This window comes from Juglans microcarpa x Juglans regia, chromosome 4D, assembly GCF_004785595.1.
Source record: "Juglans microcarpa x Juglans regia isolate MS1-56 chromosome 4D, Jm3101_v1.0, whole genome shotgun sequence".
NCBI classification, from domain to species: Eukaryota; Viridiplantae; Streptophyta; class Magnoliopsida; order Fagales; family Juglandaceae; genus Juglans; species Juglans microcarpa x Juglans regia.
Genome location: NC_054600.1, coordinates 6,348,730 through 6,362,720, shown reverse-complemented (window position 1 = coordinate 6,362,720; position 13,991 = coordinate 6,348,730). Strand labels below are relative to the sequence as shown.

At 40.0% G+C, this 13,991-nt stretch overlaps 1 protein-coding gene across 1 annotated transcript; it reads right to left on the bottom strand.

Annotated features, from left to right (window-relative positions):
* Positions 1-577: 577 nt before the first annotated feature.
* On the bottom strand, positions 578-2,038 carry LOC121260935 (receptor like protein 21-like). Its single transcript, XM_041163022.1, has one exon. The coding sequence runs from the start codon at positions 1,727-1,729 to the stop codon at positions 938-940; it is 792 nt and encodes a 263-aa protein (XP_041018956.1). The 5' UTR covers positions 1,730-2,038; the 3' UTR covers positions 578-937.
* Positions 2,039-13,991: the final 11,953 nt, after the last annotated feature.

Genomic DNA, 13,991 nt, shown 5'->3' with positions numbered 1-13,991 from the left:
AGGTTGGAGCAATATTGTGCATGCATCAATATTTTAGGCTTAACTTTAGCTATAGGTATCAGAATTGTACATATAATCCCAATTCGGAAAATATTTTTGTAATTTTGCCACTCAACTACCAATTATTTAGGTGTTTTGTATCTCAGTTTGAAACTTCAGTGACAATATACATCCAAACATCAATTTAAAACTTGGGTTACAATATAAAAAACTTCAGCCACAATTGGAGATTGTTGTACAGTGAATATTAATGAAACTTAAGGTAGCTACTTTCTTCTGATGTGCATGCTAGCTAAAAAGGACACTACTTGCCTAGCGCTTTTTAAAAATACAGTTTAAAATATTTGTAGTCATGATCCTCCTACTGATAAGAAGTCATAAAAACATCTGTATGAATTAACCACTTACATTTTTCTGAAAAAACAAAATTGAAAGCTACTTGTCCTCACTAATAAAAATAGCAATACGTACCTCCATTTGATTAATATCTTCGATAATTATACTTCAATACAAGACAAGCATAGGAAATCAAATTCAATTAAAAACTAGTCTTCTATAGAAAGAGAGGAATTGAGTTCCTTGATTCATAATATTAGAGCGCAACAACCATTACTGATAATCAAATACATATGCAAGTACACAACTGGCTATCATCACTGCCTTTAAAGATGTCCATGTAACCAGGAGATATCTAATGTTGACATCGTCGATTTGCCAACCTTTTTAGGGGTATCAAAACTGTAAAATAACTCCAGTACATGAGATCCTCAATCAAATTGAAGCACCTCTGCCTCCAGTAAGGATTAATATAAAGGATACTAACTACCAACAAAAAGAAAATAAGGTAAGATACTGAGAAGCTTGCAAAAAAGACTACATGATCTACTTCATACCATTTTCTCTCACTTTCTTTTGAAGGCTCTTTTGGTTTTGGATTTTACTTATCACCTGTGGTGCAATTCTCCAATGGTGGTCCGCAAAGAAATGGATTTCCTTCATAGCTACTCTTCTCAAAAGTCCCAAATTGATTTTTCATATCAGGAACTTTACCAGATAAATTATTGTATGCAACATTGAATGTTCCCATAGAATACAAATCAATCAATGTTGAGGGAATTTCTCCACTCAAACTATTGTGAGAAAGGTCCAAGCTTTCTATCGAAGCCAAACTCGAAAATTCTTCTGGAATCGAACCTGTCAATTGATTGTAAGACAAGTTTAGTGAACGAATTGAAGATAGTTTTCCTAGTTCCTTTGGGATTCCACCTGTTAGTTTGTTGCATGACAAATCTAACCCAGCCATGTAATCAAGGATGCCACCCTTGTAGGAGCTAGACCTATACTTCGTTACAAACTCAACCTCAATATCTTTCCTATCATGTGATAAATCTGTATCAGCCTCTGGAAGATATTTCTCTAGAAGACTTTCATATGTTGGAGTTTCTGGTTCCATTTGCAATAACACAGGAGTAACAGAAGTTTCTGAAAAGGCTAGATCAGTAGGATTTATCTTCCCAAAGGTAATATTGTGAAGACAATGCGGTATCGTCCCAGAAAAGGAGCTCCTTGAAAGATCCATTATGCCTATTTTCTTTAGCAAACATACTTGGTTTGGAATCATACCACTAAAATTGTTGCCTCCCAACAAAAGTATTCTTAAGTTAGAAAGTGTAGTGATTTCAACAGGAAGGGTGCCGGAAAGGTTGTTTTCACTAATGTCCAATGTCATAAGAAATGATGAATTGAAAAGAGCTTTCGGTATAGATCCTGTAAGCTTGTTCCCTTGCAAAAGTACATTAGTCTGTATATCCAAGCAAGGAGGTAAAGGTCCCGAAAGTGAGTTATGAGAAAATCTATTAAAGATGTTGAACGTAATCCACAAGGAACGAGACCCTCAAAAAAGTTATTACTCATCCTGATGACAGCTACCGGAAGCAATGTTAATTTTCCCATTGACATGGGAATTGTACCTGACATGTTGTTGTTCCCAATATCAAACAAAGTCATGCCAAAGGAAATTGATAATACTCTAGATAGAGTACCTTGAACTGATTACTGTTCAATTGAAGAGTTATCAAGGATGCCAAGTTGAAATGCTCTGAGAAGATTTCACCTTGAAAGCTATTATTGCGTAAATTCAAAATATTCAATGAGGTACATTTGGAAACCAATTCCTTTGGCACCTCTCCTGAGAATCTATTGAAGGACAAATCCAATCTGTTCAAATAACTCATGTCACCGATTGAAGATGGAAGATTGCCTTCAAAATGATTTCGGGAAAGATTCAGAGTTTTCAAATATGGCATTATGTTTCCAATATTTTCTTGAAGTCGTCCATTTAAGTGATTTCCTGAGACATCCATCCAAGAAACATTAATGTGGTGCTCTGGTTGTAAATAAATTCGACCCTCAAAAGAGTTATTTCGAAGATTTAGCAGTCGTAGCCCTGTATTGTTTTCTGGTAACCAAAAGGGGAAGCTTCCTTTCAACTTATTGTGAGATAAATCAACCACTTCCAATACGTGCTGAAGAAACTTGGGGACATTTCCAGTTAGCTTGTTCAGATTACAATTCCGCAATAAAAGGGCCTTTAACTGAAATAATGGGGTCCAACCCACTGGATTTTCAGTTTCAATCTCAAGTTTGTTGTTGACATTCATAAATCGAACCACCTTAAGCTTGGAATGATTAGCGAATAAGCTGAATGAGAACAGACCGTCGAAAAGATTATAACTAAGATCAATATACTCAATAGCTGTGGGACTCAAGCTGGCTACCAAAGATGAAGATAAGTTTCCAATGAAACGGTTACGAGATATATCCAACACTCTTAGTGATGACATATTGTTTATGCATCGAGGAAGGGTCCCTTGAAAGTCATTGCCAGAAATATCCAACTCCTCAAGTTTCTTCAATCTGCACAAATCTATCATAACAAATAGAATTAGTAGGACGCATAAACTGCATGCATGGCCAGTTCCCTTAGTTTTTTTAACAAATCAATTTGTGCGTGCGTGCGTGCGTATTATATAGCGAGAAAAGAAGTGAGTGGTTAATTAATTGATATGTTTTCTAGTGGGAACCAATTAGAATAGCTAAATCATGCAACCATTAGCTAGCTTTAACTTGCTCTCGCATTCGATCCTAATGAATTAATTGAAGATGGGTGATTAATTTGTTTTTCATACTCACCTTGAGTTGGGAAATCTCCATAGAAATCATTGTCAGATAACGATATAGCCTTCGCCGAAGATAATGCCCCAATATATGGAGAAATACTCCCAGTGATGCGATTTCCACTCATATCTAAAATCTCCAGCCTACTTAAATTTGCCAAATCTATCAAGGGATGTGAAGACAGAGAGTGTGAAAAAAAATATCTAGAAAGGTAAAAAAGATTGATATTAATTAAAAGAGAAATTCTACAAATTAAATTCCCTCTCACTAACTTTCAATAATTTATTTTAGCCTTAATTGGATAGTGGAGTTATTACTGTGGATTGGTAATCTTCCTGTAAGTAGGTTATCTCGCAAGATGAAGACCTCTAAGTGATATCATGTGGAATCACCACTTATCCCAAAAGCTTAGCTAATGGAAAGAGGTAGATTTTATTTTATATATTAACACTTCATCTCACATGTGGGTCAGACTCCCCTTTAATAAGTGGGCCCAACACATGGAATATTTAATTAAATGGGCTAAAATGTGGAGTCATGGTTCGAACTCTGAACCTTTACTCTAATACTATATGAAATCACCACTTATCTAAAAAACTTAAGCTGATGGAAAATGGTAGATTTTTTTTTATATCTTAACAGCTTAAATTAGCTATTTATACATCACATAGTGAATGAACACCTTTGCTAATTTGAAATTATTGTACCGAGGGATCAAGATCATGATCAGCACATATTTTGATTCAAACATATATTGTGCATACTGAAAATAAAAGTTAGAGTAACTAATTAATGTCAGTATTAGCATAACTCATGAAACGACTAAAAGGATGACAAGATAATCAAAATCAAAATAAATTCGATAAGATTTCCGCTTTCTACAGTGTAAGTTTTCTTTCTTGCTTGGTTTATTCCATTCCACCAAACTCTTCATTTATAAAAAAAGACATGAGAAAGAATAAGGAAAACTACTACCTCGTTAGCCAAAATTAAGCAAACTAGCATGCTGCATGTTACAGGAAAGAAAGGATGTGATATAACTGTAAACGAGCGGAATAGATCGAGCAGGCTACCAATAACAAATTCAAATTGCTGCAAATAATCCATTCAACGGGCATGTCGTGCATTCAGCTTGCTTTGAGTATTTAAATGTTTCAAAGAATCATGGTCTGTATAAAGAATAAATTCTCTATGGATTAAATAGGGTCGCCAATGCTTAAGCGTTTGAATTAATGCATAAAATTCCATATCATACACCGAGTAACGTCTGCGAGTGTCGTTAAGCTTCTCACTGTAAAAAGCAATGAGATAACCTTCCTGACTCAAAACACCTCTGATTCCCTCGTGCGAAGCATCACAAGCTACTTCAAAAATTTTAGAAAAATCTGGCAACTTGAGCACTGGTGCTTGCCCCATCTTTTTCTTTAATTTCAGTGAATGCTTTGGTTGCTGCGACACTCCAAACAAGTTTTTTTTTCTTTCAAACACTCAGTGATCGAAGCCATTATAGTGCTAAAATTGCGAATAAATTGCCGATAGAAAGTGGCCAAACCGTGGAAGCTTCTGACTTCGGAAAAATTCTAGGGCGTTGGCCATGTCTGGACAACGTGTACCTTTGCGGGATCGGCCTCGACTCCATTATTTGAATTGATAAAATCCAGGAACTTGGCATTATTCTTCATAAATGAGCACTTCTCCTTGTTAATAAAGAGTTGTTCAACTCTCAAGACCTTCATTACCTACTCAACGTGGCTCAGATGATCCTGCACACTTCGGCTAAAAATTAATATATCATCAAAGTACACAACAACAAATTTACCCAAAAATGGTTTGAGAACTTGCGTCATGACACTCATGAAAGTGCTTGGCGCATTGGTTAATCCGAAAGGCATAACTAACCATTCAAACAAATCATCTTTTGTCTTGAAAGTCGTCTTTCATTCATCACCCAACCATATACAAAATTTGGTGATAACCACTCCGGAGATCGATCTTAGAGAAAATAGAAGAGCCACTTAGTAAATCCAACATGTCGTCGAGACGTGAAATGGGAAATCGGTATTTCACGGTTATTTTATTGATTGCGCAACTATCCACACACATCCTCCAACTACCATCCTTTTTTGGCGTCAACAAATTTGGGACAGCACTGGGGTTAAGGCTTTCTCGAATAAACCCTTTGTCAAGCAACTGCTGAATTTGTCGGCTAAGCTCTTCATTTTCTGTTGGACTCATCCGGTAATGTGGTACATTAGGCAAAGTCGAGCCAGGAATCAAGTCAATAGCATGTTGTACCTCTCTCATTGGAGGTAGTTGATTCGGCATTTCATCTGGCATGATATCCTGGAATTCTTCCAACAATGCCGAGAGCTCCACTGGAACATTACCATCCCCTTTCTTCGCCTCACGTCTGACTACCATTAACACCAAGTTGTCCTCATGCATAACTCGAGTGAATTGTCGCATCTTCAAAACTAGGCAAGCTTCAATCTTTGTCTCAAATTCCGAAACCTGTAGAGGATCCAAAACAAACTTTTACCTTTAAAATCAAAGGAGTAAGTGTTAGCATACCCATCATAAAGAACCTTCCGATCATAGAGCCATGGGCGTCCCAATAACATGTGGCAAAAGGTCATGGGAATTACATCGCACCAAGCTTCATCCACATATTTTTTTCCCAATGAAAGTTTAATCAAGCAACGTCACTTCACTAGGACAGAATTAGTTTCATTAACCCAACTAATCCAATAGGGAGTGGGGTGCTTCTCTGTTTTTAGTCCCAAACGTTTGACAGCAGTTCCAGAAATCACATTCATACCATTCCCATCATCAATAATGACATTCAAAGCCCGACCATTATGCTGCATTCGTGTGTAACAGATATTGGTGCGCAACCACTCAGGATTGGCTTGGATTTCTCTTTTTGATCCCGTCAATACTCTCTTGATCACACAGTTGGGTAATTCCGATGCACCCAAATGCTCTTCTTCACTATGATTATCTTCATTGGACTCCTCCCCCTCTGTGTCTTCTTCAGCTTCCACCACTAGTTTCTCCTTCTCACATATAAAGGTTAGTTTCTTATCTCTTGTAGGACACACGACAGCATAGTGTCCAAAGCCTTTACACTTATAACACTGGGGTCCTTCACTGGTAACTTTTGTTTTCCCTTTCAAATCCCCACTCCCCGAGCCTCTAAAGTGATCTTTTCGAACTAGTGCTCTTTGGAATGGAGGTGGAGTAACACGTTCTTGTCTTGGAAGTCATTTTCCTCCCGACCATAGAACCTATTTGTTTCTCAATACGGAGAGCCAACTGGTATGCCTCCTTTACGTTGATTAAGCGAGCAGTCCACATTTCTCTGCGTAACTCGCTCCGTAAGCCAGTGCAGCATCGAGCTAAAGTTTGTTGTTTAGTTTCCACGATCTTGCTACGGACAGTCAACTCATGGAAGCGGTCCGTAAATTCATCGACACTCAATGACCCCTGCCTGAGCTGCAACATCTCTTCAAACATCATTTGCTCATAATCATTGGGCAAATATTTTCCTTCAATCGCTCCTTCATCTCCTCCCAATTGGAAACTGCTGGACGTCGAGTACGGCGTAACTTCTCTTCCACACATCCCCACCATGCTCGTGCATGCCCCTTCAATTTCATCCGAACGTAACGAACCTTCCTATCCTCGATTGCTGTTAGCAAGTCCACGAAGGCATTGGGTTCTAACTTTCCAGAAAAATCTGGTACATCGATCTTCATTCTCTTGGTCAGTTCATCAAGAGGTTGATAATCTGCACCATGTTCGGCATGTCCTCGGTGAAAATTTCGCTTATGACGTCGAACTCACGGCCCATGATTCTCAAGTTCCTGATATTCTTCTTCATCCCCCTCTTCCTCCGCATCTCCTTCACTGTCGTCCACTCTTCCCCCATGAACTGCTCCATGCCCTCTCCGATCGAAAGGGCCATACTCCTCTCGCACGTAATGCTCATCCATAACATCAAGCCGATGCTTGATTTGCTCTAAGACTGTGGCGAGTTGGTCGATTTGGTGCTGCAACTGGGTCTGGTCTGTGTTTTGGTTGATGGGATTTTGGTCGTTTGGATTTGGGTTGTTCGCCATGGCATATGAAGTACCACTACGGGTTACAGGCATGAGATGAAGAACTCCGTAGTGAAGGAACCTTTCTCTGATGCCAAAATGATGCCTAACCTCTAGGTTCAATCTCTCATCGAACTCAAGAGTCGGGCCAATGCAGAATTGCTTTGCAGCGTTGGAGTCACACCAACAAAAATATGAAAATCTCGAATGGTAAAATCCACAATTGCCTTCCTCATTTCTCATTACTTCCTTAAGTATCAAATCCACATTACAATCTTCCAACTCCAACTAGGAAAGCAAAAAACTAGGAAAATAAACTAGGAAAGCAATAAACTCAGACGAAATAACAGAATTGACCAACAACAGAATTCGAATAATTAGACTTCTAAGAACGTAAACTTCCAAAAACTCCTCTGCATAGCCGAACATCCACATCAGCTCTGTTGATTACGGATTTAAATTAACCCCTTCCGGATTTGCCTCTGCATCAATATCCGCATCAATATTTCCCTCCTAATTTGCATCAAAACGATACCCATCTAGGATATGCACCAGCACTTGATTGCTGAGAGGTATTCCTTGGAATGCTTTCGGGCTTACCACTTAAATTGGTTGTTTTATAAATCGCTCCACATGAAATATCATCCTTGACCCGTTGTTCTTGGCTCTAGCTAGGTAGAGTATCATTGAGTCTTACGATCTACATTAATTGATCTTGTGTTGGATTTGGAGAATCCCATAAGCCAAGATCATATCATAAAATTTAGTAGTGTACTAGTAGTTGTTAGAGAGGAAGAGCACACAATGGTTTGATGTCACTTTATTGGTCATGCTTAATGGAGCTCATTACCAACATCATATAAACTTTATATTAATTTGCAGTTATACTATCTACGATATATACTCTATGAAGGTCCACTAATGAAAACTTTCTAACATCGTGCTTTAGTTTGATATAATAATTCTCAGTGTTCTATTCAAGGCTCCTAATTCAGCATATTAAAATTATGACCAAGACTATAGGGGTCAAACCAACAGCTTAAAATTTAGTCTCGAGATAAGACCGAAAATCGAGCTAAGAGATAAAACTAAGAAAAGATATGACAAGTTTACTCAGAGTCCTAAGAAGAAAGAAACTCAGACTTCTAATAGTAAAATACTTCATAAGGCAAGTTGGACCCAATCAAGGAAATAGACCTCTATATATATGAGGAGATCCCCCACAAAACGGACAGGACTCTCCACAAGCTCTCTACACAGAAGCTTCCCAAGCCCAAACTCCACCACACACAACAACCCAAAGGATATTCCTTAAATTCCTCCATTGTATTGTGTGATATGTGAGACCATAAGAGATTGTAAAAGTACCCATTATAGTAGATTTTACCCCCAAACAATCCATGGACGTAAGCATTATGTCGAACCACGTAAATCTCTATCTCTCTCTTTATTTACTTTTATTCACTTGTTTATTATTTATCATATGGATGTACACGAAGAACAACGTCTCGAAGCCCAAAACCTCTCGTGGGCTGGGGATGATTCTTTCTTCCCTTCCGATTCGTTGTACAAATTAAGGCATTAACAGTTGGTGTTGTCTGTGAGATCGACTAATCTTCTGCACCGGAATTAGGAGAAGGAAATTCTCTGACTCAAGAGATCTTCTCCAGAAAATATCAAATAAGTTCCTCGACCCTGGACCTGTTATTTTGCACCTAGTATTTTATTTCATAAGTATTGTTAGAACATATATATGTGTGTATATATATATATATATATATATATATATATATATATCTCTGTGTCGGTGTGTGTGGAGGGACACAAAAAAAGGGTGCACTGTCAATGTGCACCAAACACACGCTACGTCCGCAACGTACACCACACACAAGCACATAAGGTGCGTCGTGCATGGCCCCGTGCACTTGCATGTCCCCATACTGTGCATGATCGGCTCGCTACCCGCCACCTTCGTGTGTGGCGTGGCACAATCCCGGCCACTAGGTGGAGCACCAGGACAGAGCCGAAGAAGGTTTCCCTGGAGGTATCTCACCTCCAGGAACCCAAACACTATTGGGAAGCCACCCTCTAATTGCCCAGAGACTGTTTAGGCTACCGGTGGCCACAAATCGGCCTATTGGCGTTGTTTGTCGCTAGAGAGGTGCTTCCTGCCGATGGTATGCCCAAGTCCAATGAAAAAAGGTGGGCAGAGGATTTCTGCGCGATGCACTCTTCGAGCAACTTCACCCGCTAATGACTCGCTAGCAGGGACCACCATCAACCTCTATCACTAGAGCAGTCGTCCTTTGTTGTGTTGAGAATATCTACAAGTACACAGAATCATAACAAGTAGTAAAGTGTTTTAAAGAAAACGGATGTAAAATCCATAGAAATTAATTATGCTATTGAGTATTGAAATTTGCTAAATTAATTACTATTTGAAAAACCAAAATTTAAAAAATAGATTATCTAAATTAAACTGAAAAAAAGAGCATTAAAATTTAGATTTTTAAAGCTAATAAGAATAGATCTAGAGTGTTTGATTTCACCTAACAAATCTCACAGAATTTATTCTTTCTTGTTATAGAATTCCAATTATCTCAAGTTGATGATAAACATCCCTTAACTATTCAATTATTTCTCTTAAACAATACCAAAAATATTTCCAACTAATAACTCCATATCTCTATGTGAATTTAACTAATTGGAGACTCAATAAATTTTTTGGATTTTTCTTAAAAATCACACTAATCGCGGTAAAATGTCTCTACTTTCACTCAACTAATGGTGCTCAATCTTAGACCTCTAATCACAAATCACCTATCGGCCTCAATGCGGTTCAATAGATCAAACAATAATTAGTTAGAAAATTGCAAGGAATAAACACTCAATCATGAAAATATTGAGATAAAATAACTTAGAATATAAATTGTGTGTTCAATGTTAAACTACATCAAAGCTCTAGAAAATAAAATTAGTTCATAATAAAACAGAAACGAAAAAGAATAGAACGATTGTTCATCATTCGAGTAGGTTGATGAAGCATGCGGCTTTTGCATCTATTCCCCAGATCCGCCTTCTTAAAAGAAACTTAAAGAATAAACTCTGGAATATTTTACCCTAAAACTCAAACTCTCCTCCATTAATTTTGTGCTAATGATATGATTATATAGGGTACAAAAGAAACCATAATGTTTTCATGATTTCCGCCTAAACAATCGCCTAATTTTTAAGACTAATTCTTGGCAGCCTCGTACATGCTCCAGGAGTCAGAATTTAGAAATCCTTATTATCGACAAAGTTGTAGCCCTTTAAGTCAACTTTCCAACCCATCCAGAATCGCATCCATTGGATATATGAGTAGAACGTTATGATCGAAATTTTCAAGCATGTCCAGGTTGTCTTCCAGTGTATTCCGAACTTGGACTTCTTGCGGATTCCTTCTGTAATTTCTTTTTCTTTTTCTTGATAAAAATTACTTTCAAGCCCATTACTAGTTGTTTCCCACGATGTCATTTAAGTTGGTTGGTTAGACCGGTTGCCCAATCTAACTGTCTGGAACCTTGTCGCCAAGTCTTCTCACCCAGGAGGTAAAAAATCTCACTCATCACCTAACTCTTGACGCCAATTCTGGTTGCCATTAAGTCTCATCACCTAAATCTCCTCGACTCTCTTCAGGTCTCATCACCTCTAGTTAGTTCGGATCCGTAGTTTCTTCTTTTGTACCATAATGCTCTCATTTCGCACTAAATCTTCTCATTCCTACAAATCCAAGAAAATAAAGTAAAAATATATAGAAATAAAATAAAATTAATATATTTGAAGAAAAACTGACACTTATCATAAATAAAATAATAATAAAAATTATATAAAAATACAATTATCATCATTACCACCTTAGCTCTGCCCGTTGCGACACCTCGCAATACACGTTGCTGAAGGCCTAGAAGCTAGGTGTTTGTGGGTTGGCAATACCACTGCCAGTCACCACCTGAGCTGCCGAAGATTTCTATCTCTAACAAGGAGATCACTGCCCACAAGGTGCTGCTCGCCAACTGTCCCTTGCCATTCTCACCAGTGTGTAGCACGGGAAGCTTACTCGAATGTAGCTCGCTGCAAAGGTCCAATCGCTGACCACCACCTAGCTCACTGGCGAATTCTGTCGCCGATGCGGCCGCTCTCACCGTTCCTCGCCACCATCGTTGCTCCTCTCCTCCATCGCCATTCATGAGTCATGCAAGTTGCAAGTTTGCAACAGTCGATGAAGTGCAACCACAGCGTTTCCACCACACCAACTCCCTCAACCAGGGTCAGGGACAAACCGCCATGATTGCATTGCCATGAAGCTGCCACCACAAGGCCATAGCCCTCGAGACAGTGCCAAAGTGATCCAGGACAATCCCTATTTTATGATACCAAAAGCAAAACACTCCACTCTGACAACATCGCAGCCGCCATCATGTTGAGTCCTACTACATTGCCCAAAACAAGTTGGTTGCCCACTAAGTTTGCTCACCACGAAGTTTTCCAGTTCACCATACACACCACCGTAGTGTAGTGAGCTGGAGTCAAGCTCTACGACGTCGTCTTTCAGCGACAATGCAAGTTGTGCACCGTGTGAACATTAGGAGTGCGATTGCGACCACGACCCAACTCGACGGCTTTTTCTGTTACAGGCGTGAAGCCCCTCTACCATACAAGTCCTGGCCACCGCGAAGCTCGCCACAAAAGATGGAGTGAGGCATGACAGTTCGCCATACACAACTCCATAGCGTCGTAAGCTGGAGGCCAACGTACTCGGTACTTGGTCCGTTGGCATTTTCTGCAGTTGCCATGGCGTCGCCGACCCCCAACAAGCTCTAAGTTGTCACTCCTAACCTCCACAATCAGCCTCCTACACAACAACTCTAGATCAAAACTGTGTAGCTCCGCCTCAGCCAACACCTTCATCAATACTCCTCGCCACCCTCGTTCGAGTAGCCCACACGACCTTTGGCAATCAACCATGGAAACTGAACGCCACAGGTTGAGAAACCCACGCCACGGGAGCTTCCTTGTCCACCGAGACAATCCTGAGTAGTTCACATGGCGAGCAAAGTTGCATAGTGGCCATGTGACGAGCAACCGACCCACAGGCGAGACCACGCAAATGGGAAGAAAAAAGGTGGCAAACAAAGATGGCAAGACCACGCAATTGAATATGGCAAGCAAAAGGTGGTGAGCAACAACACACGTACAGACATGTACACAGACATATCATCACTAGCGCCATAGTGAGCAAAGGTGATGAGCAACCAACCTTGGCAAAAAACAACTCAGGCGTGAGAATTACTATCTGATGGAGCATGGTGAGCAACAAAACACTGACGAACACACCATCTCATATGCCGAGCAACATGCAGAACATGGGTTATCTCATTGCCCCAATGGCGAGCAATCAGACCAACACCTTTAGGTGAACAACAAGAGCAACTCCTCTCCATGAGTAAAAATTAAGTAGTCTCAACCGTGCAAGATTATTTCTGCAAAAGCACTCAAGGATGAACAATTTGTCCATGCAAAAATCATTAAGCAAAGAACAATCCCAATTTTATCCACTACAACTCCTTGAGGTTCCACAAAAATCCGAGTAGCTACAAGTCTCAAGAATATACTTCACGGAAATCGCCCTAGTGGCATGAAACATCGGCTATAAAAGCCATTCCTAGGTGTCATCCAGGCTTCTTAATTTGTTTGCATCAAAATAGACCGCTCAATATCGGTTGCGGGCATCCCAATCCTCCATCAATGCTAAAGCATGGCCGCCTGCAGAAATCGCCCGGGTGTCACCAGCCTTCACCACACTCTAGCATGGACCTCTCAGGGCAGTCAAACTCAGCCTCACACCACAACAGTGCGGTCAAGCATCCCCTCATACACCAATGACGAGTTTAAAGACTCGCAGTGCTCAGAGAAAAGGGCGTAAAGGTCAACAGACTACGCCGCCCTTAAACACCAATAACAAGTACACAAACTCACAATACCCAAGAAAAGGGAGCGCTTAAGCCAACAAACCACACCACCCTTAAACACCAATGACGAGTATAAGGACATGTGGTGCCCAAGAAAAAGGAAAAGGTCAGGGACTGCCGGACCCAACTCACACCTCGTCGAGAGTCAACAGGCGGGATAAGTCATTAGACCTCCCAACCTCCCTCGTGACGAGTCAACATGCGGGAAAGGTCAAGGACTGCCCGACCTCCCAGGCACCTAACAAGCAGGCAACTCCTCAAACTACCAGACCTCTCTCACCTGGACAATAAGACAAGCACAACATCTTTTCTAGCAAACGCTGAGTGTTTATGCTCGCACCAAAACTACTGCCAACGGGTTACCTTCTAGAACAAGCCATCGAGCTCCACAACTACATCATCCAGGTCTCCTTTGGAAACGAGTCGACAGGCTCAACAACCACCTAATGTGGACCGAGGGAGTTGACGAGCTTCCTGACCACTTAAGCGCGGGTTACTACCAACAAACATCAACAACAAAACATGAACACGAACATAAATATAAACCGAGGGGAAGAAAACCACTACTACCAACAAAAGTAAAACAATGATCACTAAAATACACACAAAAAACCAATCAGAGAAATATGAACTCTTCGACGACAATAAACAATATGTTGGGCAAACATCTACACAAACAAACAAACTCAAAATCGAGCTCCAC

Excerpts from the sequence above, each read along its gene's own strand:
- LOC121260935 (XM_041163022.1), bottom strand. The coding sequence starts at position 1,729 with ATGACATTGGACATTAGTGAAAACAACCTTTCCGGCACCCTTCCTGTT.